Genomic DNA, 23,526 nt, shown 5'->3' on the forward strand with positions numbered 1-23,526 from the left:
TAGGTATAATGTGCTTCTAGTACCTCTATATCAGGCATGTCCAACGTTGGCCCTCCAGATGTTGTGAAACTACACATCCCAGCATGCTTTGCCACAGTTTTGCTATTAGAGAATGCTAAAACTATTGCAAAGCATGCTGGGATGTGTAGTTTCAAAACATCTGGAGGGCCAACGTTGGACATGCCTGCTCTATATCTTACTATTTCCTGCTGGCTGTTTTCATAGACCTAAAGATAGTGGCTGTTGAGGCAGACTGCCAGTGCACATCGGCTCAGATGACTACATAATAGGAGGAACCTACAGTTTTAATCTCTGTACAAAGATGGGCTTGTTGTGTTTTTTTTTTTTTTTAAGATGTGCAGTAGATCTAAATCGCTTAACCCCTATGCACTGCTCCAAGATGTGATAAAAGTCATTAGCACACACATTTCTGACACTGACATCGGTGTCTCTGGTACATTTTAAATGAAGTGGGTGCAATTTTATCTTTATATTTAAATATTACATTTATGAGCTATTTTACATATGGGTTTTGTGAGAGATACAATGTTTTTCTCTATTTAAGTTACATGTTTGGATAGCTTTCATTAATTGGAGATGTAAACACTTTCAATAACTCATTGAGAAGGGATAATGACACAGATAGGTGAGCCTATTTTATGGAGAATAATGTATATATTGTCAGCATACACTGCAGCTCTTTATATTTTGAAAGCAAACCTCAAAAAAAGAAGACATGTGGCCAGATATAGGGGCTGATTTTGGTTTACTCTTAGTGAACCGAATTAGCCCCTATTCGCCGGGGCGGCGTCAGAAGGACTCTGTAAGCTGCGAGCTTCACAACTTACCAAGTCAATTAGAATCCCCCCCATGATGTGCCGTAAGTCTGACAGCCATGTGGGATGCCAAGGAAAAACCATGCATTGTAAATGGCTGCCTTTAAAAAAAAAAAATACAAGGTCTTCTGACATCCCACACGCATAGGCGAATCTAGGGGGTGGTCTGGGGGTGCACAGGACCACCCATTAGCCCATTTTGTAGCTGAGGGATGGGGCTTTCCAACGAGCCCAGCCACGTGTCTCTAGCCCCTTGGGAACCGGAGATACTGCCAGGCACGTTTTTCCCTATAGGATAACATGGGACCCGCTAATTCCGACCCAGTTCAACGGCTGCCAGTTCCCCCTTCGGCATCCCAGAAGCTCGAGGTTGATCTCAGTCGAACCCAAAATCGCTGGGCCTTCAATTTGATACCATGCTGGATCCATATGGGTTAATTGGTTCCATGGATATTGAGGTTAAACCGTTTTTTTAATTTCTTAAATGTAATTTCATGACTGTTTATGTTCTTTGAGGGCAGATTTCTCTTGAACCAAACAGCCCAGTTTCACGGGACCAAAATTATTCGAAGCCAACTCAAAAGTTCTTCAATATGATACTGGTCTCATGTAAATGGGTCAGTTGGTTCCGAAGATATAGCTGGTTGGTTAAAGGGGGGTAGGGAGAGAGGAGTGGTTGTCTCTCCCCCTCACACCAGAAAATGCAGGGACTAGGCTGGTGTATAAGGGGTCAGCCTGGGAATGTCCCTGCATGATCCTGGGACCATATTCCCGGGTAAATCCCTGCATTTTCTGTTGTGAAAGGGGTATTATTTAAAACAGCTGTGACATGCAGTGCTCTGAATACAGCCGGGCAGCCTCCTGCTCTCTGCCCAGCTGTCAATGACTGTCTCCCCTGCAGCTTCCGCTCCAATTCTTCTCCCCGCTTTCACCTCAGCCCGCTCCCCCCCCCTTTAATCATGTGGTGCCGGCGCCCGGCGTGCTCCCCCGATGTCACGCACAACAACAGCGCGCACAATATTTCAAATGTCCACTCGGCTAGAGGGGACACCAGGAGGGGAGTGGGAGTGTGCTCTGCGCTGCGCTCTGCTCCACACCCCATAGAAGCAGCTGCACCGCTCTCCATCTTTCCCTGCAGCAGCAGAGAAGGCTCATATAAAAATTTACAGTAAGTGGCACTTTTGGGGGCATTGCTTAAGGGACGCTACAAGTGGCGGTATGTGGGGGCATTACGCATAATGTGTGGCTTAATGTGTAAGGGGCATTACGGTGTGCAGCATCATGTGTAAGGGGCATTATGTGTGCAGCATCATGTGTAAGGGGCATTATGTGTGCAGCATCATGTGTAAGGGACATTATGTGTGCTGCATCATGTGTAATGGGTACTATGGTGTGCGGCATCATGTGTAATGGGTACTATGGTGCCATCAAGCAAGAACCCACTAGCAATGAGCACGTAGGTAAGCAGCACTTATGTGGCAAATATGTAATGGGCATTACGGTTTGTTATATAGTATGTAATGGGCATCATGATGTGTGGCACAATGTGTAATGGGCATTATGGTGTGTGGCCTTATGTGTAATTGGCATTACGGCGTGTGGATTTATGTGTAATGGGTGTTACGGAGTTTGCTAAAATGTGTAAAGGGCATTACTGTGTATGGTCTAAAGTGTAATACCACACCCCTTTTTGTGATGCCACGCCTCCTTCCCATGAGACCACGCCCTCTTTTTGCCGCGCGGCTACGCCGCGCAAAGGTCCCCCTCTTATTGTGTCTAGATCTGGGACCACCCATACCATAATTCTAGATTCGCCTATGCCCACACGGCTGCCGGATTCACATTTCCATACATTGGACCCATGGTTTAAACAAAGAGATACTGGTCTGCAATCTGGTTTACTGCAATCTGAGGCAGTTAGGATCTATGAAATGAAGGGCACATTGGAAAAGCAGCACATACCACATCTACATGGATTTTGCTACCATGAAGTACGTTGCTTCTGCCATCTAGCGTCTACTCCACTAATGCCTATAACATAGTGACATGTGCCAATTTCTCACCAGCAGCTAAATACAAATCCCTGGTATTATTTTTTTAAAACCTAGCTAGTTTAATAGCGGCAAGTGACACTTGTGGCATTTGCCTATTTTCCAATGAGTAAATAATTAGCAAAATGTGGTTTGTGGCACTGTGTGACAATGGCTGATTCAGACCCTATTAGCAAGGCTGCGATTTTTGCAGATAGATGAAACCATGCTAGACGAGCAAGACGGCTGGGTTTGCCAGGTGAGAAAGGTAAACCCAGCCCACCTGTCATCACCAGATCTGCAAAGGCCCAATTACCTGCATAGAAAGGGGAGCATAGCCGGCAGAAAGAGCCGACAGCTGCTGCTAGAGACAGCTCAGCTGCGGGTTAGTGCAGCGGTCCTACACTGTGAAATCAATGCAGCAGCACGGTGCATTCTGGATGTTCTAAAATGGGCAGGGCATGAAGCCCTGTGATAGAACTTTAGTTAGAGCCCTAAGATCCTCTCCCTGCCTCTTCCCCCACCCTCATTTCTGTCCTCTCCAGCGTCCCCACTGTCAATCTCTCACCCCAAACCCTTCAGCGCCAGCGTCCCTACCATGCACATGAGATGATACGAAACTTCTTAAGTCTCATATCAGTACAAGCCTGGGGAAAAAGCAGGACTTATATAGAATGGGTTTCCAAATGTCCCCAAACAAAGCCTGATTCAGAGTTTTACAATATTGCACAGCCCAAAGGAAGCAGCTGTGTAATACCATACAGCTATATGATCATGCAGCAGGAAGCGGTAAACATTCTGTACATTTGTAGTGTCTCCACCATCAGACTTGTACGCCCAAAATGTGCTGCTTTGGCTAATAGACGTGAGAGAAACAAGTGCATGGCTCAGGTAGACTCTCATGCATTTAAATGCGTGACACACATGCACCCCAACTGCCCTATGTATGCGCATTAACCCCTTCCTGACAGAGCCAGTTTTTGCGTTCCTGACAGAGCCCTTTTTTTCAAATCTGACATGTCTCACTTAAGTGGGGATAACTTTTTTTTGCTTTTACTTATCCCAGTGATTTTGAGATTGTTTTTTCGTGACACATTGTACTTCAAATTAGTGGTAAATTTGGGTCGATACAGTCTGTGTTTTTTTGTGAAAAATACCAAAATATCGTGAAAAAATGGAAAATTTAGCGATTTGCAAAATGTTAAATTTTCTGCTTGTGAGACAAATAATCTTACCACTCAAAATAGTGAATAACTAACATAGACCATATGTCTACTTTATGTTGACATCATTATTTCAACTTCCTTTTAATTTTTTGGGACACTAGGAGGCTTACAATATGAATAGCAAATTCTCAAATTTTCAAGAAAATTTCAAACACTGATTTTTTTAGGGACCAGTTCAGTTCTGATGTGACTTTGAGGGACTTGTATGTGAGACACCCCCATAAATGATGCCATTTCAAAAACTGCACCCCTTACAGTATTCAAAACAGCATTTTGGAAGTTTGTTAACCCTTTAGGTGTTTCACAGGAATTAAAACAAAGTGTAGGTGAAATTTCAAAATTTCTTTTTTTTTGCAGATTTGCAATTTTAATACATTTTTCTAAGGAACACAGTACATTTTACTAGAGAAATGTGACTGAAAATTGATTCCCCCAATTCTTTTGTTTTCATAAATATCCTATATGTGGCCCTAGTGTGCACGGTGACCAAACCACAGGCTTCATAATAGAAGGAGCACCTACTTGATTTTGGAGCCTCCTTTTTATGAGATTATTTTTTAGGCACCATGTAGGTTTCTAGGCACCATAAGATGCTAAAAGTTAGGAACCCCCCCACAAGTGACCCCATTTTGCAAACTACACCCCTCAGGGAATTCATCTAGGGGTATAGTGTACATTTCAAACCCCCAGGGGTTTCACCAATTGTGGTACAACTGGGCAGTGAAAATGAAAAATTATTTTTTTTACACAAAAATACAGTTCTGGCTCCAAATTTGTCATTTTCAGAAGGTATGAAGGAGACAAAGCACCCCAAAATCTGTGCCCCAATTTCTCCCGAGTACGGCAATGCCTCACATGTGACCAAAAAATACCAGTTGGGTGCATGGCAGGACTCAGAAGGGAAGGAGTGATTTTTGGATTTTGCAGCTCAGATTCTGGTGGAATTTTGGTGGGTGCTATGTCGCATTAGCAAGACCCCCAAAGCACCAATACAGTGGAACCCCCCCACAAGTGACCCCATTTTGCAAAGTACACCCCTCAGGGAATTCATCTAGGGGTATAGTGTACATTTTAAACCCCCAGGGGTTTCACCAATTTTGATACAAGTGGGCAGTGAAAATGAAAAATTACATTTTTTTACACAAAAATGCAGTTCTGGCTCAAAATTTTTCATTTTCAGAAGGTATGAAGGAGAAAAAGCACCCCAAAATCTGTGCCCCAATTTCTCCCGAGTACGGCAATGCCTCACATGTGACCAAAAAATACCAGTTGGGTGCATGGCAGGACTCAGAAGGGAAGGAGTGATTTTTGGATTTTGCAGCACAGATTCTGGTGGAATGAATGGTGGGTGCTATGTTGCACCAATACAGTGGAACCCCCCCACAAGTCACCCCATTTTGCAAAGTACACCCCTCAGGGAATTCATCTAGGGGTATAGTGTACATTTCAAACCCCCAGGGGTTTCACCAATTTTGATACAAGTGGGCAGTGAAAATGAAAAATTACATTTTTTTACACAAAAATGCAGTTCTGGCTCAAAATTTTTCATTTTCAGAAGGTATGAAGGAGAAAAAGCACCCCAAAATATGTGCCCCAATTTCTCCCGAGTACGGAAATGCCTCACATGTGACCAAAAAATACCAGTTGGGTGCATGGCAGGACTCAGAACGGAAGGAGTGATTTTTGGATTTTGCGGCTCAGATTCTGGTGGAATTTTGGTGGGTGCTATGTCGCATTAGCAAGACCCCCCAAGCACCAATACAGTGGAACCCCCCCACAAGTCACCCCATTTTGAAAACTACACCCCTCAGGGAATTCATCTAGGGGTATAGTGTACATTTCAAACCCCCAGGGGTTTCACCAATTTTGATACAAGTGGGCAGTGAAAATGAAAAATTACATTTTTTTACACAAAAATGCAGTTCTGGCTCAAAATTTTTCATTTTCAGAAGGTATGAAGGAGAAAAAGCACCCCAAAATCTGTGCCCCAATTTCTCCCGAGTACGGAAATGCCTCACATGTGACCAAAAAATACCAGTTGGGTGCATGGCAGGACTCAGAACGGAAGGAGTGATTTTTGGATTTTGCAGCACAGATTTTGGTGGAATGAATGGTGGGTGCTATGTTGCACCAATACAGTGGAACCCCCCCACAAGTCACCCCATTTTGCAAAGTACACCCCTCAGGGAATTCATCTAGGGGTATAGTGTACATTTCAAACCCCCAGGGGTTTCACCAATTTTGATACAAGTGGGCAGTGAAAATGAAAAATTACATTTTTTTACACAAAAATGCAGTTCTGGCTCAAAATTTTTCATTTTCAGAAGGTATGAAGGAGACAAAGCACCCCAAAATCTGTGCCCCAATTTCTCCCGAGTACGGCAATGCCTCACATGTGACCAAAAAATACCATTTGGGTGCATGGCAGGACTCAGAAGGGAAGGAGTGATTTTTGGATTTTGCAGCTCAGATTCTGGTGGAATTTTGGTGGGTGCTATGTCGCATTAGCAAGACCCCCCAAGCACCAATACAGTGGAACCCCCCACAAGTGACCCCATTTTGCAAACTACACCCCTCAGGGAATTCATCTAGGGGTATAGTGTACATTTCAAACCCCCAGGGGTTTCACCAATTTTGATACAAGTGGGCAGTGAACATGAAAAATTACATTTTTTACACAAAAATGCAGTTCTGGCTCAAAATTTTTCATTTTCAGAAGGTATGAAGGAGAAAAAGCACCCCAAAATCTGTGCCCCAATTTCTCCCGAGTACGGCAATGCCTCACATGTGACCAAAAAATACCAGTTGGGTGCATGGCAGGACTCAGAAGGGAAGGAGTGATTTTTGGATTTTGCAGCACAGATTCTGGTGGAATGAATGGTGGGTGCTATGTTGCACCAATACAGTGGAACCCCCCCACAAGTCACCCCATTTTGCAAAGTACACCCCTCAGGGAATTCATCTAGGGGTATAGTGTACATTTCAAACCCCCAGGGGTTTCACCAATTTTGATACAAGTGGGCAGTGAAAATGAAAAATTACATTTTTTTACACAAAAATGCAGTTCTGGCTCAAAATTTTTCATTTTCAGAAGGAATGAAGGAGACAAAGCACCCCAAAATCTGTGCCCCAATTTCTCCCGAGTACGGCAATGCCTCATGTGTGACCAAAAAGTGGCAGGACTCAGAAGGGAAGGAGTGATATTTGGATTTTGCAGCACAAATTCTGGTGGAATGATGGTGGGTGCTATGTCGCATTAGCAAGACCCCCAAAGCACCAATACAGTGGAACCCCCCCACAAGTGACCCCATTTTGCAAACTACACCCCTCAGGGAATTCATCTAGGGGTATAGTGTACATTTCAAACCCCCAGGGGTTTCACCAATTTTGATAAAACTGGGCAGTGAACATGAAAAATTACATTTTTTTACACAAAAATGCAGTTCTGGCTCAAAATTTTTCATTTTCACAAGGAATGAAGGAGACAAAGCACCCCAAAATCTGTGCCCCAATTTCTCCCGAGTACGGCAATGCCTCACATGTGACCAAAAAATACCAGTTGGGTGCATGGCAGGACTCAGAAGGGAAGGAGTGATTTTTGGATTTTGCGGCTCAGATTCTGGTGGAATGAATGGTGGGTGCTATGTGGCATTAGCAAGACCCCCGAAGCACGGTGAAATTATGAACCTAATATTCCATAGATGTGTGGTATATTTTAAAACACTCCTTTATACATAGGCCGGGTTTGTCGGGGCAAGTGTCACACTGGAAAATAGTTTGCTTTCTTATTCCCTTTTTATAGCAAACTTTGCACCTTTTTTGTGTCCTGCCCTTTTTTCCAGTGGAGGGGATTTCATCAGGAAAATGCTGCCCTGGTACAATACGGGGGCCAGTACTAGAAGTACTGGGGCCCTCTGCCTGCTGGTTCCCAAATATTAGGCCCTTTATGACTTCCTCTTGAAAGTGCATAAATGTCCCCCTCTGGCCGGTAGAACGGAATAGCACGTAAGCGTTATACAGTGCCATCTGGATGATATACACGGCCACCTTCTTGTACCAGATTTTTGTTTTCCGCAGGGCACTGTACGGCTTCAGTACCTGATCTGAAAGATCCACTCCGCCCATGTACCTATTGTAATCCAGGATACAATTAGGTTTTGAGGTGTGGGTACTGGTACCTCGTACAGGGACGGAGGTGGTACTGTCTCCGTGAATTGTTGTCAGTATAAGGACATCCCTCTTGTCCTTATATTTGACCAACAACATATTTTCGTTGCATATTCCCCTGCTTTCACCCCTTCTCATTACTTGGGCAATGTGCGTTTTTGGGAGGCCTCTTTGGTTCTTGCGCACAGTACCGCAAGCTGCTGTACCTCTTGAACCAAGGGCCTTAAACAGGGGGATGCTAGTGTAAAAGTTATCCACATAGAGGTGATAACCTTTATCCAGGAAGGGGTGCACTAAATCCCAGACAATTTTCCCACTAACACCTACGAGGGAGGGGGGGCATTCTGGCGGTTGAATTCTTGAATCCTTCCCTTCATAAACCCTAAACCTGTGGGTGTACCCTGAGGTGCTTTCACACAGTTTATACATTTTTATGCCATACCTTGCCCTCTTACTGGGAAGGTACTGGCGGAATTTAACCCTTCCTTTAAAATGTATAAGGGACTCGTCGATACAAATAAATTTTTCAGGGATGTACACCTCTTCAAATTTGGCACTGAAATGATCAATGACCGGCCTGACTTTGAATAGCCGGTCAAAGGTGGGATCATCTCTGGGTGGGCACTGTGCATTATCGGTGTAATGTATAAATTTAAGAATTGTCTCAAATCGAGTCCGGGGCATGGCCATACGGTAAAATGGAGTACTGTACAGAACATCTGTACTCCAATATTGCCTAATTTCTGGCTTTTTTACTATGCCCATATGAAACACCAGACCCCAAAACGTCATCATCTCTACTGCATCTACAGGGGTCCACCTAGCAAATGATGACGTGGGGTTTTGAGCAATAAACTGCTGGGCATATAAATTAGTTTGGTCCACCATTAAATTTATAAAATCATCAGAGAAAAATAATTTGAAAAAGTCAATTTCTCTGAGACCTGTGGAATCAAATTGGATTCCTGGCATGGCCAAAAACTCAGGAACCTGGGGCTCAAAATTGTCTGGTGGTGGGGTCCATACTAGATCAATTATTGGGGGGGGAATCTCAGCTGATCTACGGGGGCGTCTTTGAGGGGGTCCCTCATCACCAGAGGAGGAAGAGGAGCTTAAGACGAATCCTTCAAATTCCCCGCTTGCATCACTGCCTGTGTCAGAGTCAGAGGCAAGCATGGCATATGCCTCCTCCACTGAATACATTCTCCTGGATGACTGGGAGGACATTTGGGAGGACATTTGGGAGGACATTTGGGATGCCATTTTTATTTTTGTGTTACTGGTAGTGAAATGTTTCAACACGTGTATAGTGTAGGGGGGGGTACAAACTTTATTTCAATCCGGGGGGTATGTAGTGTGTAGTGTGTATGTGGTGCAGAAAAAAAAAATACTTTATACCAATAAAAAAAAAAAAAAATGAAGGGGTTAAAAATAAAAAATTGAAGGGGTTAAAAAAAAAAAAAAAGGTCCTGCGACAAAAATTGAGCACAGATGTTGGTCAGTAACGTCTGTCACTGAACAGCGCTCAAAGGCAACAGGAATCTGATCAAAAAAAAAAAAAAAAATTGATCAACCCTGTGCCGAAAAAGCTGATCAGTGATGTACGTCACTGATCGGCGCACAGTGGCCACAGGACACCCACAAAATCAGTGTGTGTAAAAAAAAAATTAAAAAAAGACCCCACAGCACTCACAAAAAAAAAAAAAGGTGATCAGTGATGCGACACTGATTACCAGTGAGGGACAGCAGGTGCACAACCTTTGGTGCAACTGACAGTGCAACTGGCAGCAACTGACAGGTATATATATAAAAAAAAAACCTCTGCGCCCCCAAAAAGTTGCTGATCAGCACAGATATACTGATCAGCACAAAAGGGGGGGTAGCAGACACAAAATATACACTCTCTATCACTCTCTGTCACTATCTCTCTCTATCTCTCTATCTCTCACTATCTCTCACTATCTATCACTCTAGGACACTGCAGCAGCAGCACTGACAGTTATATGTATAAAAAAAAACTGCACCCCCAAAAAGGGGGGGTAGCAGACACAAAATATACACTCTCTATCACTCTCTGTCACTATCTCTCTCTATCTCTCTATCTCTCACTATCTATCACTATCTATCACTCTATGACACTGCAGCAGCAGCACTGACAGTTATATATATAAAATAAAACCCCTGCACCCCCAAAAAGGGGGGGTAGCAGACACAAATCTCTCTATCTCTCTACCTCTCACTATCTATCACTATCTATCACTATCTATCACTGTATGACACTGCAGCAGCAGCACTGACAGTTATTTATATATAGAAAACCCCTGCACCCCCAAAAAGGGGGGGTAGCAGACACAAAATATAGCTCTCTCTGTCACTATCTCTCTATCTCTCTCTATCTCTCTCTATCTCTCTCTCTATCTCTCTATCTCTCTATCACACTGCAGCAGCAGCAGGAAGTCTCAGGAAGTCAGATCCAGGAAGCGTCCAGCACGCTACAAGCAGTGATAAGGTGATCAGGTAAGGTATTTGCAAGGATCAGGTAAGTATTAGCAAGGATCAGGTCGGTATTCACGGCAGGCAGGCACGGTGACCGTTCTGCACGCTATTCCAGACCGGAATGGCGTCTGCAGCGCAGTCACCGTCAGTTTAAATGTCGCGCCTTGGCTGTGATTGGTCCGTGGGTCCCACGGACCAATCACAGCCTTGGGGGCAGGTGGGGTGAGGGTGGGGTGAGGTGTCATCGTCACCGATGACCCCCTCATGCCCCCTGACGCCCGGCGGTGATTGACACCTGTGTTACCGAGCGTCCGATTCGCTGGTAACACAGGAAAACGCTGTGAATGGCTGTTCACACTGAACAGCCAATCACAGCGATCGCCGACGGGGGGGCGACATCGCAGCCCCCCCTGGGCATGCAGGGACATGTCTGCTGTCAGGGACAGCAGACATCGTCCCTCTGTCACTGCGTCTCGAGACGCAGTGACAGTTTAAACTCATGACGTACATTTATGCCATGTGTCGGGAAGTACCTCCCGGCCATGACGTAAATGTACGTCAAATGTCGGGAAGGGGTTAATTAGTGGAGGAGGCATATGCCATGCTTGCCTCTGACTCTGACACAGGCAGTGATGCAATTAATTTGCGGGTGTCCACTTAAACTTGCAATACAGTTGATTGCATGCTGGGGGCCCAGCATCAGGTCATCACTGCTCCCCTAAATGCTGCATCATTGCCCTATTTGCGCCCGCAGTTGTCCATCAAACCTTGCTATTTGAACCTTGCACCCACGCCTGATTGCGATTTTCGCACTCAAGGGTCCCTTATTGATTAAAGGCCTATGGGGTCGATTTATTAAGCTCGGTGAAGTGATAAAGTGTCTGGTCTTTATCACCGGCCAATCAGCTCCTACCTGTCATTTTTCAACCGAAGCATGGTTGGTGATAAAATCCAGACACTTTATCACTTCACTGAGCTTAATTAATCTGCCCCTACTGTAAGTGTAGGAAAATATCCTAATAGATCACCTTATGACTGTACTAAAAAAGAAAAAAAGTCCTTCATTTTTAAACTTTATCCCCTGCATATAATAATCTCTGCTGTATGGTCACAATTTTAACACTAATGTGTCGGCAGCAGTGTGAAGTTGAAAAGCACTTCTGTAAACAAATAAAAGACCACAGTATAAACCCCACAGACAGCGGCATCAGCACTGTACAAATTGTTTATATCCGGAATTGTTTGGGAGAAGTCTGTGGTTGCTGAAACGCTGGACTAAGAGGAAACTTTGGCTGCATTCAGAAATAATGACCGCACACTGTAATACGATCTTGTAGCCATCACTTCCACCACATGATGGATTGTCACTGCTCTGTAAACAAGCACAGAATTTTGGTGGAAGTCAAAGGGGCCTCCATACACATTCTTCCTGTGGATAGCTAGCTGGGAATTTCTGGTAGCCTGAATATCATGTAAATGAAATGATAGCATACTAAGGAATGTAAGTCTGGCACCCTCATGTGGTCATATGAAAGCATTGCATAGCATTCACCAAATAGTATGTACATTAATGTTTGATTATGTGACACGGTGTTCATATTATTTATACCCACTGGTATAGGTATGACTGATACCCACTTCATTCATTGGGGATGTAGTTATGAGTTGGCCATCACAATCCTGGTGTTGGAACCCTGATGCTCACAATGCTGTTGCATCCCAATGGCGAGTATTAGGGGGGTATTCAATGTTTGGTCACGGCTGTCAAGCTGGCCCGACAGCCGAGACCCTGTCTCGTTCTCTGTCTGCTCAATTGAGAATTTGCGGGATTCAATGTCCCGCCTGCTGCAGGACGAGAAGGGGGCGTGGCCGCGAGCTGCACCCGGGAAACGGCGAGCTGCAGCCGGGAGCTCGTCAATTCCTGGCCGTTCTCGGCAGAACGAGCCCGACTGCTTGTGCAGTCGGGCTCGTTCTGCAGAGATCACCTGTTCAATGCTGTCAGGGAACACAGCATTGACTAGGGCCCCACAGCCATCTCCCCTGTCGGGAGATGGCTGCAGGAGATTGAATGCCCCCCTTAGAGTTAGTTTAAGGCAAGCATGTCCAAACTATTTACCCTAGAAAGATGTTTTTTATTAATTGGTCCCCATTTTGGTATAAATCAGCACCTGAATAGTTTGTGTTAAGTTTTTCTAGATGAAAGTTGGTCTAGGGCAGGCATGTCTAAACTATGGCCCTCCAGCTGTTGTGAAACTACAGGTCCCATCATGCCTTGCCACAGTTTTGCTATTAGGGAATGCTAAACCTATGGCAAGGCATGCTGGGACGTGTAGTTTCACAACAGCTGGAGGGCCAGAGTTTGGAATTGCCTGGTTTAAGGATTAGGCTGTGAGAGGAGGCGGTCAGGCATAGGCCGGGAGAGGGATAGGTTGAGTGTAGGGCCAGAATACTCTTTGGATCGTGACTGCTGGGATTTTGTACCCAACACATTGGGCCAAGCCCTATTACTATTGCCTGCTGAGCCATACTAGCATATTAGGGTGTCAGAAACATTTAATTTACACTGGTAAAACACTTAAATGCTTAAGGTTCCCATGTGGCAATAACTTTGTTAGTCTTATCAGACACTGTTGACTCCTGATCATGTAAAGGACTGTGGTTTTATCAAGGGATCCTTTTTTTTTTTTTTTTTGCAAGTTGCCCATGTTCTCTCTAATGCTAGGTACACACCAGAACGGTCATGATCGTGAGCAGATAGTGAGACCATTGTACGATCTGTTGGAGCACATGATCTGCGATCCCATCACGATCTGTATCCAGTTGAATAGATCTTTTACAGACCCTGACTTCAGGCCGGTAGGATCTCCAAAATGACCAGCAGGGACGTGAATCGGATCCAAAACATGCCCAATTTACATACACTTGGTTGAAATTGGGGGAATTGAGGCCAAATTGTTCTGGTGTGTACCCTACATAATGCTTGACCAAGTCTATCTGATGGCTAGACGCACATGCAGAAACTTGATAAAATTTGATGTGGTCATTAACATAGACGAGGCACAGATCAAACTTCAAAGCCTTTGGAGAATGTGAGTTTTATTTGACCAGAGTTTTTATTTTTTTTGCAGAGGGGTGATAATTTTGATGTAAATTGTACCTTTTTGTAGTTTTACATTTATTTATGTTGTTTTGTACAATATTTGCACTTCAATGATAGTTCTAAAGCCCCGTACACACGGGAGGAGATATATTGCTCAGGAATATATTGCTAGCAATATATTCCTGAGCAATATATTGCTCAGTGTCTCCTTTGCATCAGCGACCAGAGATGGTCGCTGATGAAAAGGACCTCTGCTGGGGGAGCTGCAGAGGTAATTAGCTGGCAATATATTGCTCATGCAATCAACTGTATTGCAAGTTTAAGTGGACACCCGCAAAGTAATTGCATCACTGCCTGTGTCAGAGTCAGAGGCAAGCATGGCATATGCCTCCTCCACTGAATACATTCTCCTGGATGACTGGGAGGACATTTGGGAGGACATTTGGGAGGACATTTGGGATGCCATTTTTATTTTTGTGTTACTGGTAGTGAAATGTTTCAACACGTGTATAGTGTAGGGGGGGGTACAAACTTTATTTCAATCCGGGGGGTATGTAGTGTGTAGTGTGTATGTGGTGCAGAAAAAAAAAATACTTTATACCAATAAAAAAAAAAAAAAATGAAGGGGTTAAAAATAAAAAATTGAAGGGGTTAAAAAAAAAAAAAAAAGGTCCTGCGACAAAAATTGAGCACAGATGTTGGTCAGTAACGTCTGTCACTGAACAGCGCTCAAAGGCAACAGGAATCTGATCAAAAAAAAAAAAAAAAATTGATCAACCCTGTGCCGAAAAAGCTGATCAGTGATGTACGTCACTGATCGGCGCACAGTGGCCACAGGACACCCACAAAATCAGTGTGTGTAAAAAAAAAATTAAAAAAAGACCCCACAGCACTCACAAAAAAAAAAAAAGGTGATCAGTGATGCGACACTGATTACCAGTGAGGGACAGCAGGTGCACAACCTTTGGTGCAACTGACAGTGCAACTGGCAGCAACTGACAGGTATATATATAAAAAAAAAACCTCTGCGCCCCCAAAAAGTTGCTGATCAGCACAGATATACTGATCAGCACAAAAGGGGGGGTAGCAGACACAAAATATACACTCTCTATCACTCTCTGTCACTATCTCTCTCTATCTCTCTATCTCTCACTATCTCTCACTATCTATCACTCTAGGACACTGCAGCAGCAGCACTGACAGTTATATGTATAAAAAAAAACTGCACCCCCAAAAAGGGGGGGTAGCAGACACAAAATATACACTCTCTATCACTCTCTGTCACTATCTCTCTCTATCTCTCTATCTCTCACTATCTATCACTATCTATCACTCTATGACACTGCAGCAGCAGCACTGACAGTTATATATATAAAATAAAACCCCTGCACCCCCAAAAAGGGGGGGTAGCAGACACAAATCTCTCTATCTCTCTACCTCTAGGCATATGCCTCCTCTATATTGCTCAGTGTCTCCTTTGCATCAGCGACCAGAGATGGTCGCTGATGAAAAGGACCTCTGCTGGGGGAGCTGCAGAGGTAATTAGCTGGTCGCAGGAGCAAGCTCCTGCGACCAGCGATTACAATGGGGCAGAAAACGGGAGCGAGCACCCGGCGATTTATCGCTGGTGCGCACTCCAATCACTGGCAATATGGTCACCTGCGACCATATTCCCAGCGATTATAGCCCCTATCGCCCCCGTGTGTACACAGCATTAATGTTTTAATGTGTTCATTTTCACAAATCACTGAGCAAATCATGCTTTGGACCTTTTTTAAGTACTTTGGATGTCTTTTTTTTATTCTATAATAAAAAGATGCTTCTAATCTTTAAGTAATAAAAGTAAAGCTGTGTACACACGGTACACTTATTGCTGGCAATACGGTCGCTGCGTGCGCGCTCCCGTTTTCAGCCCCTGAATGGTCACTGGTTGGAGGAGCATGCTCCTCCGACCAGCGATTCCACTGCCTCTTCTCCCGGCAGTGTGACATTTTCATCTGCGACCATCTCTGGTCGCAGATGAAAACGGGACACTGAGCAATATATTGCCAGCGATCATATTGCCCTGGGTGTACGCACCTTTAGATATATCAGTCAGCAGAAAGATCAAAATGTAATCGAACTGAAACAAAATGAGAAAGGAGTACTGCCAAGTGGTCAGATTAATGGTGCCCATACACTTGTATACTGTGATTTCCCTTGAAGCTCCCGGTGCAATAAATCGCATCTCAAAGGTGTTTTTTTTAGCATTCGATGTGCATACAGTCATGCGATAAATCGCATGTCCCTTGCGACCTGAAATCAGGTGATGGAATGAGGGCTGGCATTGCAATAAATCACATGTGTTCAAAAACCACATGCGATGCGATCGATATTATGGGCAGCACTTTATTATCTTGAGATTTGAGAATCGACCAATTTTCCCGTGCTGGGTGACATGTGCGATTGGTGTGCGAGCCATGCAATTTGTCAGTGTATGGGCACCATAATAAGTGCAAGTAAGGGTAAGTGTATGGTAGGGTGACCAACTCATCCCTTTAATCCGGGACACATATTAATTACACAGGTTCTGTGACAGTTTAAAACCAGGTGAAATGGAATCTTGAGGTTTGGCAGTTTAAAACCAGGTGAAAGCCAGCCACAGAACCTGTGTAATTAATATGTGTCCCGGATTAAAGGGATGAGTTGGTCACCCTAGTGTATGGGCACCATAATAAGTGCAAGTAAGGGTAAGTGTATGGGCACCATAATAAGTGCAAGAAACTAATCAAAGGGAGAGATTAAGGAAAGGCAATAGATGCAGGAAAACAATATTCAATTGTGTATAGCTGAGAAGTCTGAAATACTAGTGACCGAGATCAGAGCCACTCAAAGTAAAAGCTGTAATACTGTAGAAGTGGATAAAAGAACAAAATGAACCAGTAATATAATGAATAGCTATTGAATTAATTATAAATTCATTTTACTATAGAGAGAACATTTTCCCACCTGGCTAAAAAAGTGCCCCGCTCGCCATGCTTCGGGCGCTGTGCCTCGCTATGTTCGGCACACTATTTTATTCTCCCACCACCCATAGTGGATGGTAGGGCATGAAATACCGCCTGTGGGCACATGTCGGCTCAAAAAAAAAAGTGAAACATTCCATGTTGACCCTGTGTATCCTGCTAGCACAGATCGCTCCGCACACATCCCGGGTGCATCGCTTGTGTGTCAGGATGTGTACTGAGCGATCTGTGCACCTTGCTCAGCATGGAGGCAGCGGCGCCCCGTGTGTACAGGGATTAAGAATGAGAGAAAATAAAAATCAATGTTAGACTGGTGTAACAGGGATTGATAAAATCATTTGGCTTTAAAGATTGGTCCATATTTCTTGACTATCACCAGCTGCACAACAACCGCAGGCATTATTATATATTTCTGAGGAATATTTAAAATGCAAAACTGTTTAGAGAACATTGTATTATTGGAATGTGTGCTTCAAAGGCTGCAGAAACCGGTACTTATGTAATATCTGGGCTCCTGTTTTTCTTATGAGACCGCGTCCCCTCGCTGCGCTCACCACGCTTCGGGCACAGTGGCTCACTGCGCTCGCCACACTATATAAAATAAACTCCATGCGTAGTTGGATAGTAGGGGTATGAAAAAAATGGGGTGCATTTAACATGGGAGCCCAGATAATACATAAGTACCCAGAAACCCTATAGGCAAATGGGGTGGTACCACCATAACAAAAACCCGGAGAGCTCTCTCTCTGCGCATGCGCAGGTTTGCAACATGACGTCATGGCGCCACGTCTCAGTTCTTAAGAGGACGAGGCGGCGTCGGCAGGAAATGCAGCGCGCAGCCTGGTGAGGACTGGAGATAAACCAAATCGCACTAAGAATATCTACCGCATGGGTATGTCATTGGTGCGGTGGGTTTAATTGCTGGCTGCAGCACTTATCTGCGTGTGAGGCCTATTGTCTTCATAGTTACCATGTAAATGTGACCAGCCCAGCAGTGCCTGCATGCATAAACCTACCCCCACCCTCAATAGCCTAATAGTTTTATAAGAAAATGGGCTTTCAATTTGGTTATGCCTTTTGTTATGCAGCCACTCCCCCTCATGAGATATGGCCACACCTCCTAACCACACCCATTTTTCGCCACACAGTACCACTAAGAAATTTTTTCTACTTGCACCACTGCCTCTGGGATGCCTTTAAGGCACAAGCTCAGCATTACATTCTCCCTGGAAATGCTGCCAGCAATGTATGGTTAGAAAGACAAGTGTTATTTGTATTCTTCTGTAATAGTCTATTAAAAAAGGCTGGTGTGAATATTATTTGTAATCGGAATATGTAGCATACAGGGTTGTCGTGTTTTACCCCATACCGTTTCTCACAAGTGTTTCTCTCTTCCAGGTTATTACATGTTTTGGCATATCTCTGCTGCTGCACAGCTATGTGGGTTTTACCGTTGTGGCCTTGCTCGTGGAAATTAACTCCATCTTCCTCCATCTGAGACAAATCCTCCTCATGGCTAACCTTTTGAAGACCACAATGTACAGGCTGAACAGCTTGCTAAACTTGGGTACATATGTCATCTTCAGGATCCTCACACTGGCCTGGATGACCAGGTGGTTGGTGTTAAACCGAGATAACATTCCACTCCTCACCTACACCATCGGCAGTGTTGGAATGGCCATCATGACTGTAATGAATATAGTGCTCTTTTATCGCCTCTTGCGAAGCGACTTCCTTAAGTCCGCTCGTGATGTACCAAGCGAAAAGGATAAATAATAATTTCCGACACAGGAAAAACAACTAGGGCTTCATCCTGAAGGGAGGATTCAGGAACATATCAACTTGGAGCTCAGGAAAATGAAAACTACTTGCTACAACTCCAAACATATCCAATACTGGAGAACAACATGTCATTGGACGCTGCTGCATTGCTGCTCTGTATTGAGAAGACCAGAAAAAAGGTCAACTTAGGTATTTTTCAAAGGACAGGACTTGGAATATTTTGACTATCCATTTTATATTTAAGCACTTGCTAAATTAATTACCTACGGTCACCTATCATGTTAACTTTCCACTGATAAATTGTTTGGCTCTGAGTAGATCTGAAAATTAGGTTTGTGCTCTTCCTAAAGTGACCGTACCCCTCTCATTTGTTCCTGGAGGCTAATGAAAAATGCATTGAGTGGATGGGAAAGATGACGAGACGATAAACCTTTTAGTATACATCTTTTAAAAGTAGAGAATTCATAGTTGAGCAGCTAATGATATTCTTTCAGTAATGGAAGCACTAAAATTAGACCTGCTGTGGAAAGACAATGACCGCACTTATACTGCAGATTAGAGAGTCTGACAGACACCCTACTAACAGGTCTCTCTGCACTTAGCATCGACTTGTCCCTATATATACAGTAGAGGGAACCAATATTCTCACTGGAAACTAGTGACATTACTGAGGTATGAGGCACAAAGTGCGGGAAAAGACAAAAAATATATCCCGTTCAGTGGTGTTTTTTTAGGGAGCGCCCCCCACTGGGCGAGTTTTTTTTTGGGGAGCGCTCCCTAAAAACCCCACCACTGTAACCCCTGGTTCCTGGCAGTGCCACTGAACAGTCCATCAGCCGCTGCTCGGCCCTGCCCCCAGCAACACAGCTGTGTGCAGCATGACGTTACAAGGTCACGCGGCACACAGCAGGGGGGAGGAGGCAGGATCGGGCAGCCGCTCAAGCTGACCGCAGCGCTGATCTCATTGCTTAGCGTCACTGCCCAGCAGGAGGGAGCAGGCAGTGGCACTCCTGAGAATTTTCCGGGTTTGTCACTTAAGAGGTTAAAGGAGGTGGTATTCGCTTTAGCTAGAATCCACAATGTTGTGGTAAATAGAATGCCAGCTTACCTTTATGCCAGTATGTTCTGTACATAAAGCACTGATGTCAAATGTGAAGGTAGTCTGTTTTGTACTGTGCATCGCTCATTTGAGCCTTTGTTTCTAGCAAGGATAACCAACTGGAGGTTTACAGATATCATTGACTTGACCACAGCTTTACTTATCCTTAGCTATCCAACGCCTCAAACCTAATGCAGTTTTAGTACATCTGACATAGGTTCTACCTCTTTGTTATGGTGCTATGGTTGTCGGCTTCTTCTTGAAAGAACAATCCACCTCACATAGGGTTCAGTATAGTTTTCTCATCACAATACTGGCCGTGTTTCTATTCCAAAGGTATGTTCCTCTCCGCGCACGTGACTACCTCACAAGCTTTTCCTTGGCACCTGCGATGCTTGTTTCCAGCGGAGAGGACAACTGGCAGCCTTCCATCTCCATTCATAGCCGTTCATTTTATACGGGATTCATGCTTATTTAATAATAAATTACTTGTCAGATACAAGCTGGTGAGGAGTTGTACTTTTCCATACTGCATTACTATGTGACGCCAGTAAGTTTGCAAGTTTCTATAATCCATAGGTGCACAGGCTAATGCAAAAGTAAGTATTTGATATAAATTCCAATGGAAGCCTGATTGAACTGCAGTGGGCTGGGCGGTGCTGTTATACAAACTGATGGTCATCAGCTGATCCCGTTTGCCATTATGACCGTAATGTATGGTATATTGTTTGGCCAATGCAGTCATAAATGATCAAACAGACCAACAAGCAACTAAGGCCTATACATACACACTGGGCGACTGAGCTGAAAGCAGCTCAATTTCCTTGTTTGAGTGCTTTCAGCTTAAAAGCCGCCCAGTGTGTATGGGGCAGCGGTGAGTGCTGCCTCTCCTCTTCTGGTATTACCAGCAGATGAGTGATGGTGTGGACGGCTTTCCGTAGCATCCAACTATGGATAGCCGTCCACTCCCGGGAAAATCGTTAAATGGGCGAAAATTGCTGTGTGAATGCCCAGCAATTTTTTTTCTTTTCCTCCCATCATTGTCGTACATGCACGGTGGGCAAAAACTCCCAGTGTGTATGGACCTTAAGTCTGTATGTTAAACCGTTTCTCTCTCACACGCACTCTACAATTGTCTGCCGCCTGAAATTTTCAGCGTCCTGTAATATCTACTTGATTACCCGCAGGCATCATGCTAGTTTTGGGACTATGCTCACAGTACTGATGGCAACATTCAAAGATATTTGGTAATATAACACATGCTGAAGGGTGCAATTGTCCTGAGGCCCCCTAGGGTTCCTAGGAACAAAGTTTGGGAACCACTGATTTAAAGTAATCAGTTTACAGAACTGAGGGGTAGATTTAATAAGCTTGGTGAAGTGATAAAGTGTCTGTTTTTTTATCACCGGCAAATCAGCTCCTACCTGTCCTTTTATAAAACCAAGCCTGTAACTTCACAGTTTGGTTTTTTATCACCGGCCAATCAGCTCCTAACTGTGAAGTTACAGGCTTGGTTTGAAAAATGACAGGTAGGAGCTGATTGGCCAGTGATAAAAACCAGACACTTTATCACTTCACCTAGCTTAATAAATCTACCCCTCAGTTCTATCATTAAAAGTGTTTTGCGATGAAACAAATGCAGTAATTGATATGTATCCATTAGCCCTTAACAGCATTTTTTTCTTCTACAAAACAAACTTGCTTTTGCAGAAAAAAATCTCAACCAAAGCACCAAATTCTGGCACTTGCCGCAATTCACCATCTATTACATTTGTGCCAAAATCAGTTCTGCATTGGTTCGTGCAACACACAATGTTCATCATCTTTTTCATTTCTCTTTAACATTGTAACTATGTCAGTGGGGACCTGTCGCATATTCTATTCCTCTCGTACATACGTAATTCAATATCATGGAAATTGTTTATTTTTCTAGCCAGAAACAGAATAAATACTGTAATAAAAATAAATTAAAAAAACTTCACTTCATGAAATCCAAAGCTGTAAAGTAATCAACACATCGGATTAAACTTCCTAGATCACACACTATAGCTATAGATTTCCTTAGAACTCCCCTCAAACCTTCCCAGGAATAATTCCATCCGATTTGGTTCTTTGGTGTCATTTTTTTGCATAAGATATATCGAATACAATCTATCTAGCCACAATACATCACATGGGATATATCTTATGGTATACAATTGTACCATAAGATATATCGGATGCATTGGATTTAGGGGCTAGGGTTCCTGTGATAAATCACATATGATATATTGTGAGGACAAAAAACACTCCTTATTCCATCCATTTCCGATAAATCATTGGTGCAGTATAAGCGACCCAGGGGCTCCTATCCAACACTCACAAGACCGTGCATCGGATCGGATGGAAAAAACATACAATTTAACACTTTACAAACAATATATTGGACCAAAAGGTCGTAATCGAATGAAACCATTCAAATTGTTGTAGTGTATGGGGCTCTTAAGAAGGAAGCTCTGTACTCTTGTCAAAAATCTGAGCAAACACTGAATCAATGTTGCATGTTGGGCACAAGTAAATGAAGTCTAAATGCGAATTGTGTCCTGCACAGGAGGAACAAGATACTAATTAAATCGCTGAATTTTAGTAAAACTGCATCTCTACTATTTATCTGATTCCTTATTTTGAAAAGTAAGACACCGGATTACATAAAATACATTCGGTATGAAAAAGCTAAATGCCTTTGTTGCCTTTTTATTTTGCTTAGCCAATTGCACTATAGGTTATGTATTATTCTATGCTGCTCAGGCATTAAATGCGATTTCAGTTTTTTTTAATGCTTTTCAGTTTTATAAGTAAGATTAGTTTATCCCAGCATTCAGAATACTGACAGTTCTTCCTAAAGAACACAAGCCTATTCCTTACCCTCTCAGTAAGGGATTCTGGCATCTGTATACTAAGCAGTGCCTGGAGTTCGGCACGGATCTTCCGTCTGCTGGCCTACTGTGGCTGGATGCTAAATACTGTACTTCAGGTTTCCCAGATTTGCTGTATCCTCCTACACTATGGAGACTGTGGCCACATACTGTACTGTGGTTATGCAGGTAACTAATCCTGTGATCCTACAAAGCCATTTTTCCCTGCAGGCAGCTACTGTATGTTAATATCTGTCTGTTTTCAAGAAGCTCATACAGGAATTTCTGAGAAGTGTTCTGTATATAAGTTACGTAAATATTGTACTGTAATTTTAAATAATTCTTGCAATTGTTTTTATAATATTTAATTGGCTTTTGTGCATTTATTTTGCATAATTGTAATATTTTGCATATAATATATTAAATCTCATCTGACCGAGGTGCTGTTTTTTCCATGTTCAATGTTGTACATTGCAGACACCTAAATGAAATACAACAAAATATGTTCAATAATAAATGGGAATATTAAAGCCGTCTTCCTTGTCTATTTGTATCTGTAAGCAAATCTTCAAGATGAGGCGGATGCTTTGAACAGGTATAAACCGCATATATAATTGCCAAGCCTACTTTCTATACAGTGATAACCCTATGGCAGTGGGTGTGGCTTCCCTATTTGAATTTTCAATGATACTGAAGACCCTCCTCTGGTAATATTACTTCTAGAGAGTTCCGCCATAACACCCATCTAAAGTCTCCACATGCTTATGTTATTACTTATCATTTACTCATCACATGGTGGAAACAAAAACACTCAAAAAAAATTCCCCAATGATCTATTGATGTTATCCACAAACATAAACAGAATTCAAGGAAAAAGGCACAAAGCAATGC

General features: G+C 43.4%; 1 protein-coding gene across 1 annotated transcript in view; it reads left to right on the forward strand.

The window, feature by feature from the left end:
- Positions 1–23,180, forward strand: part of TLCD2 (TLC domain containing 2) — a 50,789-nt gene extending 27,609 nt beyond the window's left edge. The window contains exon 4 of the mRNA XM_083172167.1: positions 18,259–23,180. Coding sequence (XP_083028293.1) covers positions 18,259–18,636 — 378 coding nt within the window. The 3' untranslated portion in view covers positions 18,637–23,180. The remainder of the gene's footprint in view (positions 1–18,258) is intronic.
- The last annotated feature ends 346 nt before the right edge of the window (positions 23,181–23,526 follow it).

This window comes from Crinia signifera, chromosome 2 (assembly GCF_055691185.1).
Source record: "Crinia signifera chromosome 2, ASM5569118v1, whole genome shotgun sequence".
Classification (NCBI taxonomy): Eukaryota; Metazoa; Chordata; class Amphibia; order Anura; family Myobatrachidae; genus Crinia; species Crinia signifera.